The sequence below is a fragment of the Eublepharis macularius genome, chromosome 5 (genome assembly GCF_028583425.1).
Source record: "Eublepharis macularius isolate TG4126 chromosome 5, MPM_Emac_v1.0, whole genome shotgun sequence".
In the NCBI taxonomy this organism is placed as follows: domain Eukaryota; kingdom Metazoa; phylum Chordata; class Lepidosauria; order Squamata; family Eublepharidae; genus Eublepharis; species Eublepharis macularius.
In genome coordinates this window covers 8,311,234-8,327,666 of record NC_072794.1, presented here as the reverse complement: position 1 = coordinate 8,327,666, position 16,433 = coordinate 8,311,234, and the positions used below count along the sequence as shown (strand labels likewise).

The window sequence follows — 16,433 nt, the reverse complement described above, 5'->3', positions numbered from 1 at the left end:
CTAATTGGCTAAGCAGTTTTTTCAAAATGTAGCCTTGGGAGCAGCATGAGGAACCTTCACTGAGTGACTGAAGATATGCTTTGTGTATATGCAAGAAAATATTTTAAAACAGTATGTTCCTTTAAAAAGACATCCTGTTAAGTATAGCTTCTGCCTGAAATGTTGAAGAGTTACTGTTAGAGTTACGCATTGCCCTACTCCTTGACATTTTGCACTTGGCGCCACCTTCTGCAGCAGCCATTTTGTGTTTGTGCCCACCACGTTGTGTCTGAATTATTCCAAAGGGGTCAAAAAGCGTGGGGACCCCTGGACTAGGCTTTGCCGGGGTGTGACCCAGATTCAATCCTTCTTCAACAACAAAAAAATTACCAGGTGACCTTGGACTAATGGTTCTCTCTCAGCCTACCCTACTTCACAGGGTTGCAGTCAGGATAAAGTGGGGAACCACTTGGAGGAAGGGCACGATTAAAGTGTACCAAACAGGGCTTTTTTTCAGGGGGAACGCGGGGGAACGGAGTTCCGGAACCTCTTGAAAATGGTCACATGGCTGGTGGCCCCGCCCCCTCATCTCCAGGCAGAGGGGAGTTGAGATTGCCCTCCGCACCACTTGGCGGCGTGGAGGGCAATCTAAACTCCCCTCTGTCTGGAGATCAGGGGGCGGGGCCACTGGTCATGTGACCATTTTCTCTGAGGGCAACCCACTCAGTTCCACCACCTCTTTCCCCAGGAAAAAAGCCCTAGTACCAAATAAAATAAATAATTGACATCTTGATTTAAAAGTAAATGATTAGAAGAGGTCAAGAAATACCTCTTGCATTCATGTCCTGGCCCTCCTCGGATAAGGTCCTTCTCGACCCAGCAGTGGATGGCGCTGTTCCCCCTGGATGACTCTGGAGGTCCCACGGCACCCCAAACCATCTTAGATGGCCTCAGAGGAGGTGCCCATTGTTTAGGAGGAGGAAAGGCTGCCCAATGGTTAGCTCTGGTGAAGTAAGGTCTGGATGAACAGCCTTTACACTTTGTCGACAGAGGTGGCTCATAGAATCGAGGGCGTCCACAGCATCAGACAATAGAATCATAGAATCATAGAGTTGGAAGGGGCCATAAAGACCATCTAGTCCAACCCCCTGCCCAGTGCAGGAAGGGCATGCTGCAGCAAGAGACAGCCAGAGGGCACAGCCTAAAGAAGCTGGGCCCCACAAGCAGTCACATGGGGGGAACAGTTTGTAAATCCCACCCCTAAATCTCCGTATTTCAAGATTCTGTAAGCTTCCTTTCTCCTCTTTCCCTGTTAACTGATGCTTGACACTTCCAGCTTCCTGGAGCATATTCAGTCCTCATCTGGCTGTCAGTTTTTCTTCAGATCAATTTACAAAGTCATAATTTCCTGCCTGCTTGGGGAGTCTCCCCAAATATATGAGAAACCTCTCCCTCATCTGGAGGTGTCCTGCTTTCATGATTGGCGCAGGGGACAACCACGTAGCCACGGTATCCTATCAATGATACACTCAAGCGGGTTATGGTCTTTCAGGCCGTAAGTAGCAGTCAGCCAAGCCTGGAGTTCAGATATCACCACAGTTCAAGCCTTGAGATCCATTAAGGGGGAACTGGAAGCTCAGAGATGCAGCTGGGAATCTTCCCTGAGCCCAGGATCCTGGTTTCCAGGCTAGCTCATACCAACAGGCTGAAGGATATTCATGGTTGAGAAATTCTGTGTGGTGCTAGGAAAATGCATGGATGATAAAAAGGAAACAATCCAGGGGTCCTGGAAATGTTTGCAAGGGGCAAGAGGAACAGACTCTCTTTCATTCCTCAGGAGTGCCCCAGGCTTGGTCAGGAACTATTTCAACAAGTTCAGGATCAGCAAGAACCAATCTCAACCCTTCGGGACGAGATTAGCCAGAAAGATTCTCTGGTAGCTCTGCTGCTAAACAACAACTGGCAACAACAACTTCCGGTGGCAGCTTCAGGTCTAGAAGGACGCTGGAAGTTTGTGCTGGACGTGGGTATCTTGTGCTTCCAGCGCTTAACAACACTGCCCTGCCCATTTTTTATGTTTTTACGCAGTCCGAGCAAGGAGAAACTCATAGCCACTGAGTCCCAGGTGGGCTGCTGAGCCCAAGCTGTGCTGCGTAGTTGTTTGCAAGTTGTGGCCGGAGGTTTGGGTCCAGACTCCAGACTGTCCTTTCCACTACCATTCTGGAGGATCTACAACGAGTGGCATGAGGTATTCTGAGTGGCGAACTCCGAGGGAATAAGAAGGGGCTCTTGCCCAGTGAGCTGTTACCTTTTCTGGGCTGTGCGTCCCAGGACCCGGTGTGGGGAAGGCACTGCTGGGCTTCTGGAGCCTCCCCAGCATGGAGAACATGGGCCGCCGGCACAAGTAAACGTTGGGGTTGGTGATGCTGTAGCGTCCTGGGCCCGGCGTTTGAGACAGGTCTTCTGCGTAGCTGCCTTTGTTTCTCCGTCCAGACATCGTGAAACTGGGGCTAGAGGGTTTGCTGGGGACTCGTGGGCCCAGTAGTGTGGGAAGGGCATAGCTGTTGGGGGCAGGGACATGATCTGCCAGGCGGTGCTTAGTGCGGGAACCTATGGAGAAAGATGGTGGTCTCTGTTGGGACGGAGGTGGGACTCTTTCGGGGCTGTACGTGCCTGGTCCAGGGGTCTGTGGCAGACCTAAGGAGGAATGCACAAACACACACACACACTTGAATGTAGATTCTTCAAAGCCATCGCGTGGTGGATAGTATTGGACTGAGTTTGTGAGGTGTAGTGGTTAAAATGACAGACTAGGACCAAAGAGACCTGTGTTCAAATCTGCACTCTACCATGAAGCTCACTGGGTGATGGGGTAATTGATGAGGGCCAGTGTGGTGCAGTGGTTAGGATGTTGGATTAGGACCTGAGGATCCTAGGTTCAAATCCCCACTTCTACCATGGAAGCTTGCGGGGTGACCTTGGGCCACTCACATACTCTCAGCCTAACCTACCTCACAGGGTTGTTGTGAGGATAAAACAGAGGAGAAGAGAACAATGTAAGCAGCTTTGGGTCCCCACTTGGGGGAAAAGGTGGGGTATAAATGAAGTGAAATAAATAAAAATCTTAGGAATCTCTCTCGGCCTAAGCTACCTTACAGGATTGTTGTAAGATAAAGCAGAGGAAGGGCAAATCATGTAACCTACCCAGAGCTCCTTGGAGAAGGGTGGCATTAAATGTGCTTCTTAGAACATGGACCCCCACATTCAGGTTAAGGCTCTGCCATGAAGTTTTTAGGATCACTCTCTCTTTTAGTTTACTATACTGATGTGATTCGTGTTAGCCGTGTTAATCTATAGTCGCAAAATAGTAAAGAGTTCAGTAGCACCTTTAAGACTAACCAAGCTTTCGAGAACTACAGCTCTCTTCATCTGATGAAGAAAGCTGCATCTGACGAAGAGAGCTGTGATTCTCAAAAGCTTATGCTACAATAAAGTTGGTTAGTCTTAAAGGTGCTACTGGACTCTTTACTATTTAGCTTCAGAAGGTAGTCACAGAGGAACTTAGTATAGACTTAGAAAGCAGAGAGAATTAATCCTTTTGCCCCCATGCCATTACAACAACAACAACAACAGTGGAGTCATCAGAGGAGATCTCGCAGCAACTGTTGGGATCTTCCCAGTTCCCCTTCCCTCTTTCGACCTCTCCCTCTCTGGAACACTCCGACCCCTCCAAACGACATCTCCTCTCCCTCCCGTCCTTTCCACGAAAGCAGGAAGGTGGGTGATGTTAGCCAGACCACCCCGCCCCCTAGAGGGGAGGCAGCCTGCCAACACCTCCCCCAGCCTGCCAGGCCCAGCCGCCAACATCACCCACCATCATACCTTGGCAGAAAGTAGCTTCAGGGAGGCCTGGTGGGTAGGCACATGGGGGGTGCTGCCGGTGAGTGGCCAGACTCCCTGCCCCCTAGAGGGGAAGTGGCCCACCAATACCTCCTCCAGCCCAGCAGGCCTGGCAGCCGGCAACCTGACACACCAACTTCCAGCCGTTGTAGCCTCAGGGAGGCCTGGTGTGCGGGCACATAGGGGGTGCTGCCGGCAAGTGGCCAGACCCCCCGCCCCCTAGAGGGGAGGCGGCCCACCAACACCTCCCCCAGCCCACCAGGCCCGGCGGCCGCCAACATCACCCACCATCATACCTTGGCAGAAAGTAGCCTCAGGGAGGCCTGGTGGGCAGGCACATGGGGGGTGCCGCTGGCGAGTGGCCAGACCCCCCTACCCCCTAGAGGGGAGGCAGCCCGCCATCACCTCCCCCAGCCCGCCAGGCCCGGCGGCCGCCAACATCACCCACCTTACTTACTTCCATCCGCAAAGTAGCCTCTGGGAGGCCTGGCAGGCGGGCACATGGGTGGCACCACCGGAAAGTGGCCAAAGCCCCCGCCCCCTAGAGTCCACTGCTTATACACAGGGCAAAAGTCAATTGGTGGCTCCCATTGTGTCGAATGGGAGTTTCCTGGAGGCGTCGGATTTGGGAATGTATAACTCCAAGATCCATATTGCAATCTTGACCAAACTTGGGCGATAGCTGGAGGGGAGCCTGCTGAACACTCCCTGTGAATATGGGCTCTCTAAGTCATTTTGGCCCCCACGAACAACAAACAAGTTCATTTACGGGACATGTTCATCACTGTTCGTCTGTTCGTGTTCGGCGGCAGCAACGAACAACAAACAGTGTGTTCGGGTCCCCCCCCCCCCTGCATTTACTCCCATATCTAGTTACGAGCCCCTTTCTTTCTCTCTAACTAGATTTTACCTTTAAGCCTTTTCTTCTTGCCCCCTCTAGGTAGATTGCTAACACCAGGAATTATATTACAAAACAATTTAAATTTCCCCTTCAGTAACGTGCCCAAGCATCAGGCTTTTTCATGGTACTATGTGGCCCTGAGGATAGGAATGGAATATGGGAATAACAGATACTCTGGAATAAACAAAAAAAGCCTTTTATTTTTACAAGAAGCATATCAGTTTCATATTATTTCTTAAGCTTGATGGTTTCAAAGACTGTTATCTGTTCTTAAAGTTGCTTTACTTAGGCACAGTCACTCAGATCTTCATAAACTTTCTCTCTCAGGCTGCACACACAGTTCGCCTGCTTCGGATCTCAATTTCTCACTCAAAAACACGTCTTTCTCTCAGGGGTACACACAGTCTGCCTGCTTTAGATAGAATGATTGGTGCCTCTCGGACACACAGAGTTCAGATTTCCACACAGGTTATATTTCTCTCAGAAATGCTTAAACACACTCAGGCTGCACACAGCTTGCCTGCTTTGCCCAGACTGAATTTTTTCTCTCCACTCAGTAACATTTACTCTGCCCACACTCTCAGGTATCAACCAATCATCTCACTCACTCATCCCTCTCTTTCACTCCCACTCTTCATCTGTACCACATTAAGCATTTAAGACACACACACATTCAAAATCATTATAGTGCCTATCTCCATTCGGCTATTGTGGCTAATGGCCACTTGTAGAACTCGCCTCCCATAGATTTGTCCATCCCTCTTTGGAATCCATCTAATCCAGTGGTCTTCACTTCGCTACACTTCACGGAAGTGTAGTTGTGTAAAATAGTGCTTCCCTTTTGTGTCTTGAATCTATTGACAATCAGTTTTATAGGGTGAACCTGAGGGCTAGTATTATGGGACAGGGAGAAAAGTTTCTATCCACTTTCTTTAAAGTGCACATAATTTTAGAGACCTTGATCATATTCCTCTTAGACTTTATTTTTCTTAAAAAAAAAAAACTTGGATGCTTTAGTCTTGCTTTTGGTTGCAGCAATTGCTCTTTGCTGCCTTTTTCCAGCTCTTCGATATTCTTTGTGAGATGCGGCAAGCAGAATATTGCAAATGTGGCAGCCTCAGGGACTTGACAGATTTATTCTCAGTCCCTTTCCTGACAACCCCTAGTGTGAGATTTGCCTTTTTATTTATAATCATTTCCTTTCTGATGTTTTCCAACTCTCGTTTCCCAGCCACTTTATGCCCCAACTCTGCCTTGTGCTTACCTGGAGGTTTTGGTCGAGCCAGCATCGAATACGAGGGGCCCCTGACTCTGCCAAAGCGGGTGGTCTCTGGTTCTATATAGTAACAGGGTCCAGGGCTTGTATCTTTCAAATGTACTGGAAACAAGCATAGCCATCAGATAGTAAGCCACAGGTATTGGAAGCAGAGTGTAGCTCACATCCTGCAACAGACACACATGCTAAGACACAATGCACTTCAGTGCAGCGTTGTGCTAACCAACTAAATTATTGCACTTTGGGTAGAAACATGCACTCTTTAAGGTGCTACATTCATGAGGGATCAGAAAATTTGAAGGTGACTGAAGCAAAACACATACACCCTCCCCCTGAAAAAGGTTTGGCTAGGCAATTTCCAGTTCTGATAGAAAGTTGATCAGAATAGGGTTACTTCAAAAACTTACTGCTATTGTTAAGTCTCTGGTGGAAAGAATATGCTGGACTGGTAAAGCGGGTGTAGTCGTGGTTGACAAATCCGACTGTTGGAGGTAAGCTGTAGCATCCAGGGCCAGGGCCTGGCGAGATGCGAGAACAAAACAGCATTTGAGAACAGTATTCTGTGACAAGTGTCATATCCTTGGTGCTGCTCTCCTGAGATCAACTGGGAGGCTGATCTAGGGAAGACTGTGTTCTGAAGGCATTACTTCCAAAGGAAACAGACTCCCTTTGAAAGTCACCCAGAAGGAAGACCATTGCCTGCTGTGGGACTCAGTAATGCAGAGGACCTCTAGAAGGAGATCATGCCCTGGTTGGGAATCTGCTCCACAGCTCCTCAGGGCTCTGTGATCCCTGTTGAATCCTTGTTCAATGTGTCAATAGTCCCATTCCTGTCATGTATGCAAGCATCCATGCCATTGTTATGTTCTGCATCTCATACTGAGAGTGATATAAGCATCTATGCCATTATTGTGTTCTGTATCTTACACTGCATCTTAAACTCATACTGATATAATGCCAAAGTTAAATACTGTATCTTATGCATTTTATATAAGTCACCTGAGGGTGTCTAGACTGCTAATACTAATTTCCAGAGGAGCCAGTGGCCTCTTTGTTATCTCTAAGAAATATGCGCTTTCACTTCTGAGTGTCCTTGGACTGAAGCTGCAGCTGTGTACTGAAATGTATCTTTTTCACAGGAGGGAATGATTCCACTCTGTACTTTGTCTAGACTAAACTACTCTGTTCCCATGTAACTTTTTGGAGGTTTGCGCCTGAATGCAAACGGGCCAGAGGGCGGGAGAACATTACCTATAATCAGTAGTCCTATTGTTTGAATAATCACTTCTGCCAGCTTCTACCTACGAGTGCACACCAGAACTGAATAGATCTCTGAATAAAATTTCTTCAACCAATGCACCTGCATGCTTGCTGTGAGGGGCTTGAGGATCTAACTGCCAGGGACTGCCACCCTAGGACTGACAAGTCCCATCTAGAAACTAGCTAGGCTCCAGGGCAGGCCTCTTTAAGCCTGGCACTTTAAGCCTCGCACTGGCACTAGTCACTAAGGCCCGCACCCTGGAGTACCGTCCTTTGCTCCTTTGGAGCAACTCTTCTGCTGCACTCAGAACTGTCTATGGTGCTGACTTGTTTTGTGTGCCGTTTGAGGCTCTGTCACCATTACCACCTTCCTTTGTGCCAACTATGCAGTTACTACCATCTGCTGCCATTTGCCACCCATCCATATGTGCCCAGCCAAGCCTCAGAGGGCCCCTTAGTTCCTCTGAGGACCAACCAATCAAATCAGGGCACAAGATTGCCTATATATTTCAAGCCAGTCTGATGGCCTGCCTTGGCACTTCAGTCCCTGCCCCAGTGCCAAATCCCAAGCAATTCCATGCAGGATGAGGCTCCCTGATGGATGTGTTTGCCTCCACAGTGAGTGTGGAAAGCCTCCAATCTAAGTGAGCCTTTGTTTGCCAGGAGCTTCATCTCTGCAAGACGCAAACACTGTAAAGGGCCACAAGCTACAATGGGTAGGTGAATCAGTTAAAGAAATAATTGACTAATTGATGAGGGCAAATTCTTACCATCAGGGCTGCAAATTCAAAGCAAGCTTCTTAATTTGTTTCAGTCTGTCTGTGCTCTGGTACACCCTTAGCTGCCTCTCTGAACACTGGACCTGACGTCCTATTTCAGACCTACCTGTTGGCCAGGGACGATCAATAGCAGATATTCAAGCAGTCTTTCCCAGAGGCTTGTCTGCCACTAATAAGGAATCCTTGACAGCTCAGACCCCGCTCCCCACAGTGAGAACAAGCAGAAAAAAGGCCACATTACTTCCTAACTATCCCATGTCAACAAAGGGAACTTGGAGGTTTCCATACCAGTCTCTTGAGCAGCAATCCCAGGTCTTTTTTTCGGTTTTGAGTCTTCCATCTTGAACTGCATCAACTCTGATATTTTGACCTTACAAAGTATAGCTTTTGCCAAAAGTCATCCGTTTTCCTTGCTCCTGTCCTGTGACACCGACCCCCTCCCCACAGGTTACCCTGCTGGTCAGAAGCGAACAATTTTGCAATAAGAAATGCTCTGAATGGAAGTCTACAGCAAGGGAGAAGAGTTCTCTCCTTCTGAAGCAGAAGACACACGAAAAGTGAAATGCTCGGGACTCCCCTCCCCAGCGCTGAACGATTTCTTGATACCTCAGTGTGAGTGATCCTGGAGAAACAAAGGAGGTGTTGAAAGCAGATGCACAGCAGGGGGCCAGGGACGCTTCCTCACTGTAAATGTATCTTCCCCCTCCTCCCCTCTCCCAAGGGTGGTCTGCACAGAGGCCCACTGGCCGACAGCAAAAGACAGCCCGCTCTGCTGAAGTGTGACGGTGTCAAGGGCAGAGTTGCAAGCTTACACAGTTACACATTTCCCAGTGGATGGCAGCCGTGCATGACACACACCGGGGCATCATGTTACATCCAGGCCAGACCTGTGCTGTCTGTGGCTCACCAAAAATAATGCAAGGCACTCTTTTTTCTAATGTCCAAAGAGTGCCATACATTACTTTAACATAAAAAAGGAGAGAGAAAAGAGAAAATTTGAAAATGATACTTATATTTGTCACTGAGAAAATTGGAAGCCGTTAGTTTATATAGTTTTTTTTCAGGTTTGTCTATATGTTGTAATTTTTGTTTGTTTGTCTGTTTGTTAGCTGATTTTTTGTTTGGTTAGTTTTTGTGTTACTGCCTTTTTATGCTTTTTTATTATACAAAATACATGGGACTTGGCTATCTATTGTGGTGCACCACTATGCCTGGCTCCCTGTTTTTACTGCGTGCTAGAAACTCCATTAATGGGGAAGGGGCTGTTTGCTAGACCGGAAGACAGGGCTAATGGCCTCCATTCAGCTTGATGAGTCCCTGGGAAATTCCCCCCAAACATTTAGATTCTCTAGTATTATAAATCCATCAGAATGGGAAAGTGAAATGGAGTTTTTCACAGGTATGAAGTGGGGGCAACACTTGCAACACTCACATATCATCAGGGTCCACAGGGCAGGGTGGCCAAGATTTGATAAGCACAGGGTCCAGGGCACATACCCCCCCCCCTCACTGGGAGGGACTGGCTTGGGTGATCCGCCTGCCTCAACCACCATAAGCCTGGTGGAACATCTCCATCCTACAGGCCTGGTGAAATGAGAACAAGTGCTGCTGAGACCGGGCCTCCACAGACAGAGTTCCACCAGGTAGGCGCCAGGGCCGAAAAAGCCCTAGCCCGGGTTGAGGCAAGGCGAACCTCCCTGGGGCCGGGGACCACCATCTGCTGTATTCATGTACTCCGCAACAGCCAACCCCAGCACCGATTTAGAAGCCAAGATCACTTGTGGGTTCAAGAATCACTTCAAAAATATGCCTGTCATTTAATTCCTGCCATACCAAATAATAAAAAGGCCAGTCCACACAGGAGTCACAAAAACAGCCAAACTAGACCAACCACAGATAAACTTGGGGCTTCTATATACTTGAGCCACTCCCTAGAAATGCAGAAAATTACAGTTTTGCAGATGAAGCTAAAACAGAAGCACCCCTTATGTAGGATTGCCAACTGGACGTTTGGCAAATCCTGGAGATTTCGGGGTGGAGCCTGCGGAGGGGATGAACCTTAGCAGGGTATAATACCCCCCCCCCAGAAGTCTTGTTCTCCAGGGGAACTTGTCTCTGTGGACTGGATATCAGCTGTAATTCTGGGAGATTTTTAGGCCCCACCTGGAGGATGGCAACCCTGTAAATTTGCCTGATAAGGGCTATGCTCTGGGAGGCATGGAATGTTGAAAGCAGCGGGGAGTCAGTTAAAAGGGAAGATGAAATGAGCCTGCTCAAGCCCCTGAGGGTTTATAGAGTTGATCTTCCCATGCATGGATTCCCAGATCGTATATGACAATATTATTATTACAGCAGAAGCGAAGCTGAACATGGTTGACAAAGGCTGGTTGGGGAGTCTGTGGCTGAGCTTCCAAATCTTTAACTGCTTGGTATGCCTGCCAGTGCCCACCCCCCTGTGCCAGTTCTATCAGCTGTTCAAAGCATACCTGCAGCTGCTGCTGTGTGCATGACAGGGCTGGAGCATCCAACATGATGCCTTTGGATCCATGAATAAGCATGGATCATGCTTGGGAAAGAAAGAGAAGATGCTTCTTCGATTTCCCCTTCTGTCAGCAATCAATGAACTAATGGAATCTGTATTCAACCTTGTTTAGTGTTCAGGACATTTAATGGGTTGCCAGACAAAAGAATCTTTAGATGCCTGCGAATCAGGGCCTGGTTTGCATTGCCAGTTGCAAACAGCACCAGGCAACAGCTTCAAGGAGGAAAGCCTGCTTGAAAAAGAGGAGTCCAGAGGCAGCTTAAAGATTTAACAAAACGTGTTTCAGCCCAAGCTTTTGAGAGTCAGCAGAATTCATTAAATGAGATGCATGATGGATACATTCATGCGGCAGGATATTGAGAAGGAGAAGCCTTCTGGCTCTGTCATAGTAAAATAAAAGTCCAATGGCACCTCAAAGACTACCAATATTTCTACCCAGACACGAGAGAGACTTGCTAGGAAATGCAGCTAGAAGATTCCACTTCTCAGGGCACAGGGTGCTGCATACCACCAAAACCAAGATTCTATCGCAAGAAAAAGAGACCTAAATTCATTCTGAGTGCATATTGGGAGAGGGCAGGGCTTTAAGTGTGGTTGCCAACTCTCGGCTGGGAAATTCCTGGAGATGGTGGAACCTGAAGAACACAGGGTTTGGAAGGGGTAGGGTTGCCAACCTTCCGGTGGTGGCTGGAGGTCTCCCGGAATTACAACTGATCTCCAGACCACATAAATCAATTCCCCTGGAGACAATAGCTACTTTGGAGGGTGGACTCTATGGCTTTATACCCTACTGATGTCCCTCCCCTCCCCAAACCCCGCCCTCTCCAGGCACCACCAACCCAAATATCTAGGAATTTCCCATTCTGGAGCAGGGAGAGACCTCAACAAAGGTGTGATGCCATACAGCCCACCTTCCAAATCAGCCTTTTCCCCCATGGGAAGTGACCCCTGTGGCCTGGGGAGCCATTATAATTCCAGGGAGCTCCAGCCACCACCGGGAGTTTGGGAACCCTAAGAGTGGGTCATTTAGTCCGATTGCGCGCGCACCTGCTCGAAGGGCGTGGCGAGGCTGGCCACTCTTAGCCAGCCAGGTAGGCTGAGCTGAGTTCAGTCGCGCGCGCAAGGAACGAGGCAGGAGGAGCAGGAGGAGCAGGAGGGCAGGGCTTGGATGGGTTGGGCGGGGCTTAGGGCAGACGAGCGAGGGCGGAGGCTTAGTCTGGCTGCGTGTGCAGCCGCTGCCGGCAGAAGTGGGCTCGTTGGTGGAATGTGCGCGTGCGCGTGCGCTGTCTCCTGAGATGTTGGCGGGCGGCGGCAAGCGAGGGATGATGGCGGCGGCGGCGGTTTTGAGAGTGCCTCGGTGAGGACGAGGAGGAAGATGGGGGAGTCCGGGCGGGGGCCGCCGCGAACCAGGGACCGCGTCTGGGTCGGCGGCCGGGCCTGGACGGCCGCGCCATGACCGGCGAGAAGAAGAAGAAGAAGCAGCGGCTCAACCGCAGCGTCCTCCTGGCCAAGAAGACCGTCAGCCGCGACGGCGCTGGCGTGAGTGACCACCGGGCGGGGGGAGCTCCGGCCTCCTGTCCTGTCACGCCGGCCCCGCAAGGTCGGCCGGTCGCGTGTGGCTGGAGCGGAGGCCGCGCTTGATCTCCTTAGGAAAGAGTTGCCAGTCTCCAGGCGGGGGCTAGAAATCTCCCAGGATTACAACTGATCTCGGGAAAATGGGTGCCTTGGAGGGTGGACTCTGTGGCATTATACCCCACTGGAGTCCCTCTCCTCGCTAAAGCCCGTCCTGCCCAGGCTGTACCCTCGAATCTCCAGGAATTTCCCATCCTGGAGCTGGCAACCCTTCTTTAGGGTGGCCCAAATGTTTGCAGCAATGTTTTTCCTGTTCTTTCACAAGGAGTTTATTTATCTATTTGTGCTGTTTATAGTCTGCCTTTCTCACTAAGACTCAAGGCAGATGACACTGTGGGTCAATACAATCCATTTCAAAGTCATTTCAATACACATGTAAATTACACGTAAATTTGCTGAGATGTAAAACCAGCAGAAATCCAGTACAGAGTTGAAGAAATGCTGGAACAGAGTATAAGCAATTCTAAGGCTGACATATTAAACAACATAGGAGCTACCCAGTAGGGTCATACTTACAGCAATACATTTTATGTTCTATTTTATCTATTCCTATGCCAATAAAGCACTAACTGAACTGAACTTACAGCAGTAATAGTGAGGTTAAAGTCTGTCATACTTACAGCAGCAGTAGTCCCTCCCTATTACTTTACTGATGCATCTCTGAGAGCAGGCGGGAGTGCACAGTTTTCTCTCTTCCTCAATTTGATCCTCACAGCATCAACAGGACAGGAAAGGATTAGAGTCCAGGGGCACCTTAGAGACCAATCACATTTTCAAGATATAAGCATTCAAGAATCAAAGGTCTCAAAAGCCGCACTTCTTCTAAAGCTCCACAAGTGGAGCTTTGACTCTTGAAAATGTGGGAAATCTTGGTCTCTAAAGAGTCACTGGACTCAAATCCTGCTGTCCTACTGCAGACCAGCATGGCTACCCACCTAAAACTGTGGTGCATGGAAGGTTAGACTGAGAGCATGTGAGTGGCTTGTGGTTGCGTGGGGATTTGAACCCACGTTTTGAAAGGCCGAGTTTGAATTGTAGGCCTCTGCGCCTCGTTGCTTGTTGCTTCACCTGTATTGCTTTGTTTATGGCTGTGAGGTAGCCAGGCTGGTGCTGTTCTTATCCTTGTATTGCAAGTTTGGAGGAGGGCTGATACCTTCCTGCCCCTTGAGAGCTTGGGTTTGCAGCCTGAAAAGAAGGGTGCTGTTGTGTCTTGCCTAGCTTATGGCAGCCCCAGAGAGTGCCTTTTCCCCACAGTTGCAACATCCCCCCAGAAAGGGGAGGGTCATGCCGTGGTTACCCTGGTTAATGTTTAATTTCTCCTATATCTGGCTTTTCAGGCACTGTCTGTGGCTTGGGCCTCTCTGCCTTCAGGTTTGTCAGATGAGGGGATCAGGTGAGGTGTAGAAGGGGAGATCAGTTTGATGGTACCCAGATTCCTGCTGCAGTTGCCCTTGAAGAGCATTTGGGAACTTCGGTGGGTTTGGAATGTGGTACCCAGTTTGGATTTCCTTGCCAGGAGCTGCTGCTGAACCCATTTCTTCAATACTATGAAATCTATGTGAATGTCCAGTCTTGAAACAAATTCTGTGTTGCCTATTTTCTGTCACAACTTCAAAGTTCCAAGCTTGAGGCCACGGCCTTTGGAGGACTGCTTTGCTCAGTCTCGACCTTCCAAGCAACAGAACTTGGCTTTAGAGTGACTTCTTCAGTTGTTATCCACCACCACTTTAGAGAGTTAAGCAGGTGTCAACTGGAGATGAGTTCCCCATTGCCCCGTGTGCGGATCCCCTTCAAGAGAGGCTGTTCACCTGGCAATGCATATTGCAGGAGTTTGGAAGGGATTTTGTGAATCAGGGCTCAACAAATCTCAGGCATTGTAGTGTCTTGAAATTTCATTGTGACATCTTGCAGTTTTCATCAGCCATTTACAGTACAATCCTATGAACAGTTACTCCATTCTAAGTACATTTGCTTCAGTGGGCTTAAACTGGAGTAACTCCCCATAGGATTGCCTCTTGGTGCCTCTTGTGTCTCTTGGTGATTCTTATAAGTACAAAGTTTATTTAGGCAAGGGATAGAGGTTAGCTTTCTGGTGTGATGACAGCTAGGGTTAATGGAGTTTATTTACTACAATGCTTTTGTTATTGCTTTAAAAAAGAGTAGCTGTGAAAAGTTTAGGTTTTGTGACAGCAATAATGTGGTCATTGATATATATAAGTCTGATGGATGAAAAATACATTTGGTTCCTTAGTTTTTGGGGTGGCTTCTAAAGCCGAAGAAAATTTGTGAATGGCCAGCTTAAGTTATCTAAAGTTGTCTCTGGTATATGCAAGGAGAGATTTGAGCTGCTGGTTTACAATCTGAGCCACTGAGGGAGGATCAAACACAGACGGGAGTGGGGCAGGCAGTGAGTGAATGGGGAGGAAGGTATGGAATTGCACAACACATCATTTGCTTTAGAACAATGGTGTGTGTGTGGACTGAGGCAGTGGTTTGGAGAGGTTTTTTTAATGCTTTAATCCCCCTCCCCCAATTTCCCTGGTTGAAATTGCTTACCCAGTAGGAAAAAAGACAAGCAAGGAGAAGGCTAGTTGGGAGAACAGCGTATGAGTAGGAAGGCATTACCCTCCATCAGTTCAGAATCATGGTTGTGTAGTAACTTCCTCTGATCTTTTTTGCTACCCTCTCTGCTATCCGAAGTAAACTGTACTTCGTAGGAACCAGTCTCAGATCTCCATCAAAAGGCACACCTTGTCTTTAGAAGGAGGCTAACGGGAGTGTGGGAAATTGTCTACAGGTTACAGTTTCTTCCTGCTCTCAGGGCAGCGATCTTCTCTTCCATTTTAGTTTAACAACAACCCTGAGAGGTAGACTAGGCTGACAGAGTTCAGCTAGCCCACTGTCACCTTGTGAACTCTTTGGCTGAGCTGGAGGGTTTCAGTACCGATGGTCCAAGTCCAGCACTTTGACCCCTACTGGCTGCCCTTGTCACAAGTCCTCCAGGAGCAAAGACTGGCTTGAAGGCAGCAGCCGTGAGGTGCCATTAGGCCTTCAGATTCTTTCCTACAATCGCAGCTTCCTTCCAGTCTCTGCTGAGCAAGGGCCTTATTTGGTTCAGTCAGTATCTAAGATTCCTGTATAAATACATTCTGTTCAAAGCAGATAGTAGGTGGGTAGTGGACTACGTATCTTCCTTCTGGTCAATGTTCTACTGCTACAGTTGTGAGTGTGCCTGTGTGGCACACAATAGTAATGTTGACTTCAGAGCTGATCTGTTAATTTCGCGCTATGTTCCCATGGGGAAAAAAAGGCAAACAATGTTGGGTACTTCTGAATGGCTTCTATTGAGCGGTGTTTTCTATGAAAACAAATCCCAGTGAGAATGGAGTACATTATCTTGTTTGGAATGAAGTTTCTCGGCAGGTATATGCAGGTATATGCCTTTGGGGATTAACCCAAACCCATATAATATTAATGTTAAAATCCTAAATATTTACCATATTTGGATGTTACCAAATCAGTGGCACCAGGACTTTGAAATATTCAAATTTTCTAGACTCTGTTTTCTGGTTGTTTCTGGGGGGAACAAAATTTTAAAAAAAACATGACTCCTGCCCCATTTGTGGCTTCCGGCTCTTTTTGCAGCACTGACATTCTTAAACCTTAGAAATGGATCTGTGGAACAGACAGAAGCCCCATTGTTTGGCTTTATTTTGTTTGTTCTGATAACACTTTGTTATTTTCCCAGTTGTCAGTCACTTCCTTGAACCAGAAACCTTAATGGTATTTTGGAGGCTTGCAGTTTCCCTCACCTGATCTTTATCTGATTTGTGAGGGAGGAGGAGTTTGCAGTTACTAGTTTACTGATGTCACTGTTCCCCCTCCCCCATAAAGTAATTTGTTTTTTAGCTCTTCCAAGGAATTCAGGTGGGGCCCAGCATCTCCTTCCTCCTCCTATTTTATCCTCACAGTAACCCTGTGAAGTAGAATAGACTAAGAAAGGAACAAGCCCAAAGGCATCCGGTGCTCTTCATGGCAGGGACAGGATTCCAGCCTGACGACATCACTTCTTAATTCTGTCGTTCTTGGTGTGGCTGCTACCTGCTAGCCATTCCCTTTGTCTCTGAATACGTCTCATCATCAGTGTAAACATAGTTTAGTGCA

General features: G+C 48.2%; 2 protein-coding genes across 3 annotated transcripts in view; one reads left to right on the top strand and one right to left on the bottom strand.

Annotated features, from left to right (window-relative positions):
* Positions 1–2,191: 2,191 nt before the first annotated feature.
* On the bottom strand, positions 2,192–8,435 carry ODF3L2 (outer dense fiber of sperm tails 3 like 2). The gene is made up of 4 exons (XM_054979335.1): positions 8,384–8,435; positions 6,464–6,574; positions 6,045–6,158; positions 2,192–2,676 (listed from the first exon to the last, which is right to left on the bottom strand). Exons 1-4 carry the CDS (start codon positions 8,433–8,435, stop codon positions 2,192–2,194), a joined length of 762 nt encoding a protein of 253 aa, XP_054835310.1.
* Positions 8,436–11,897: 3,462 nt separating this feature from the next.
* The window catches only part of LOC129330012 (hippocampus abundant transcript 1 protein-like), a 31,796-nt gene continuing 27,260 nt past the window's right edge, over positions 11,898–16,433 (top strand). For both annotated transcript variants that reach the window (XM_054979833.1, XM_054979832.1), the window contains exon 1: positions 11,898–12,176. In XM_054979833.1, coding sequence (XP_054835808.1) covers positions 12,090–12,176 — 87 coding nt within the window. In that variant the 5' untranslated portion in view covers positions 11,898–12,089. The remainder of the gene's footprint in view (positions 12,177–16,433) is intronic.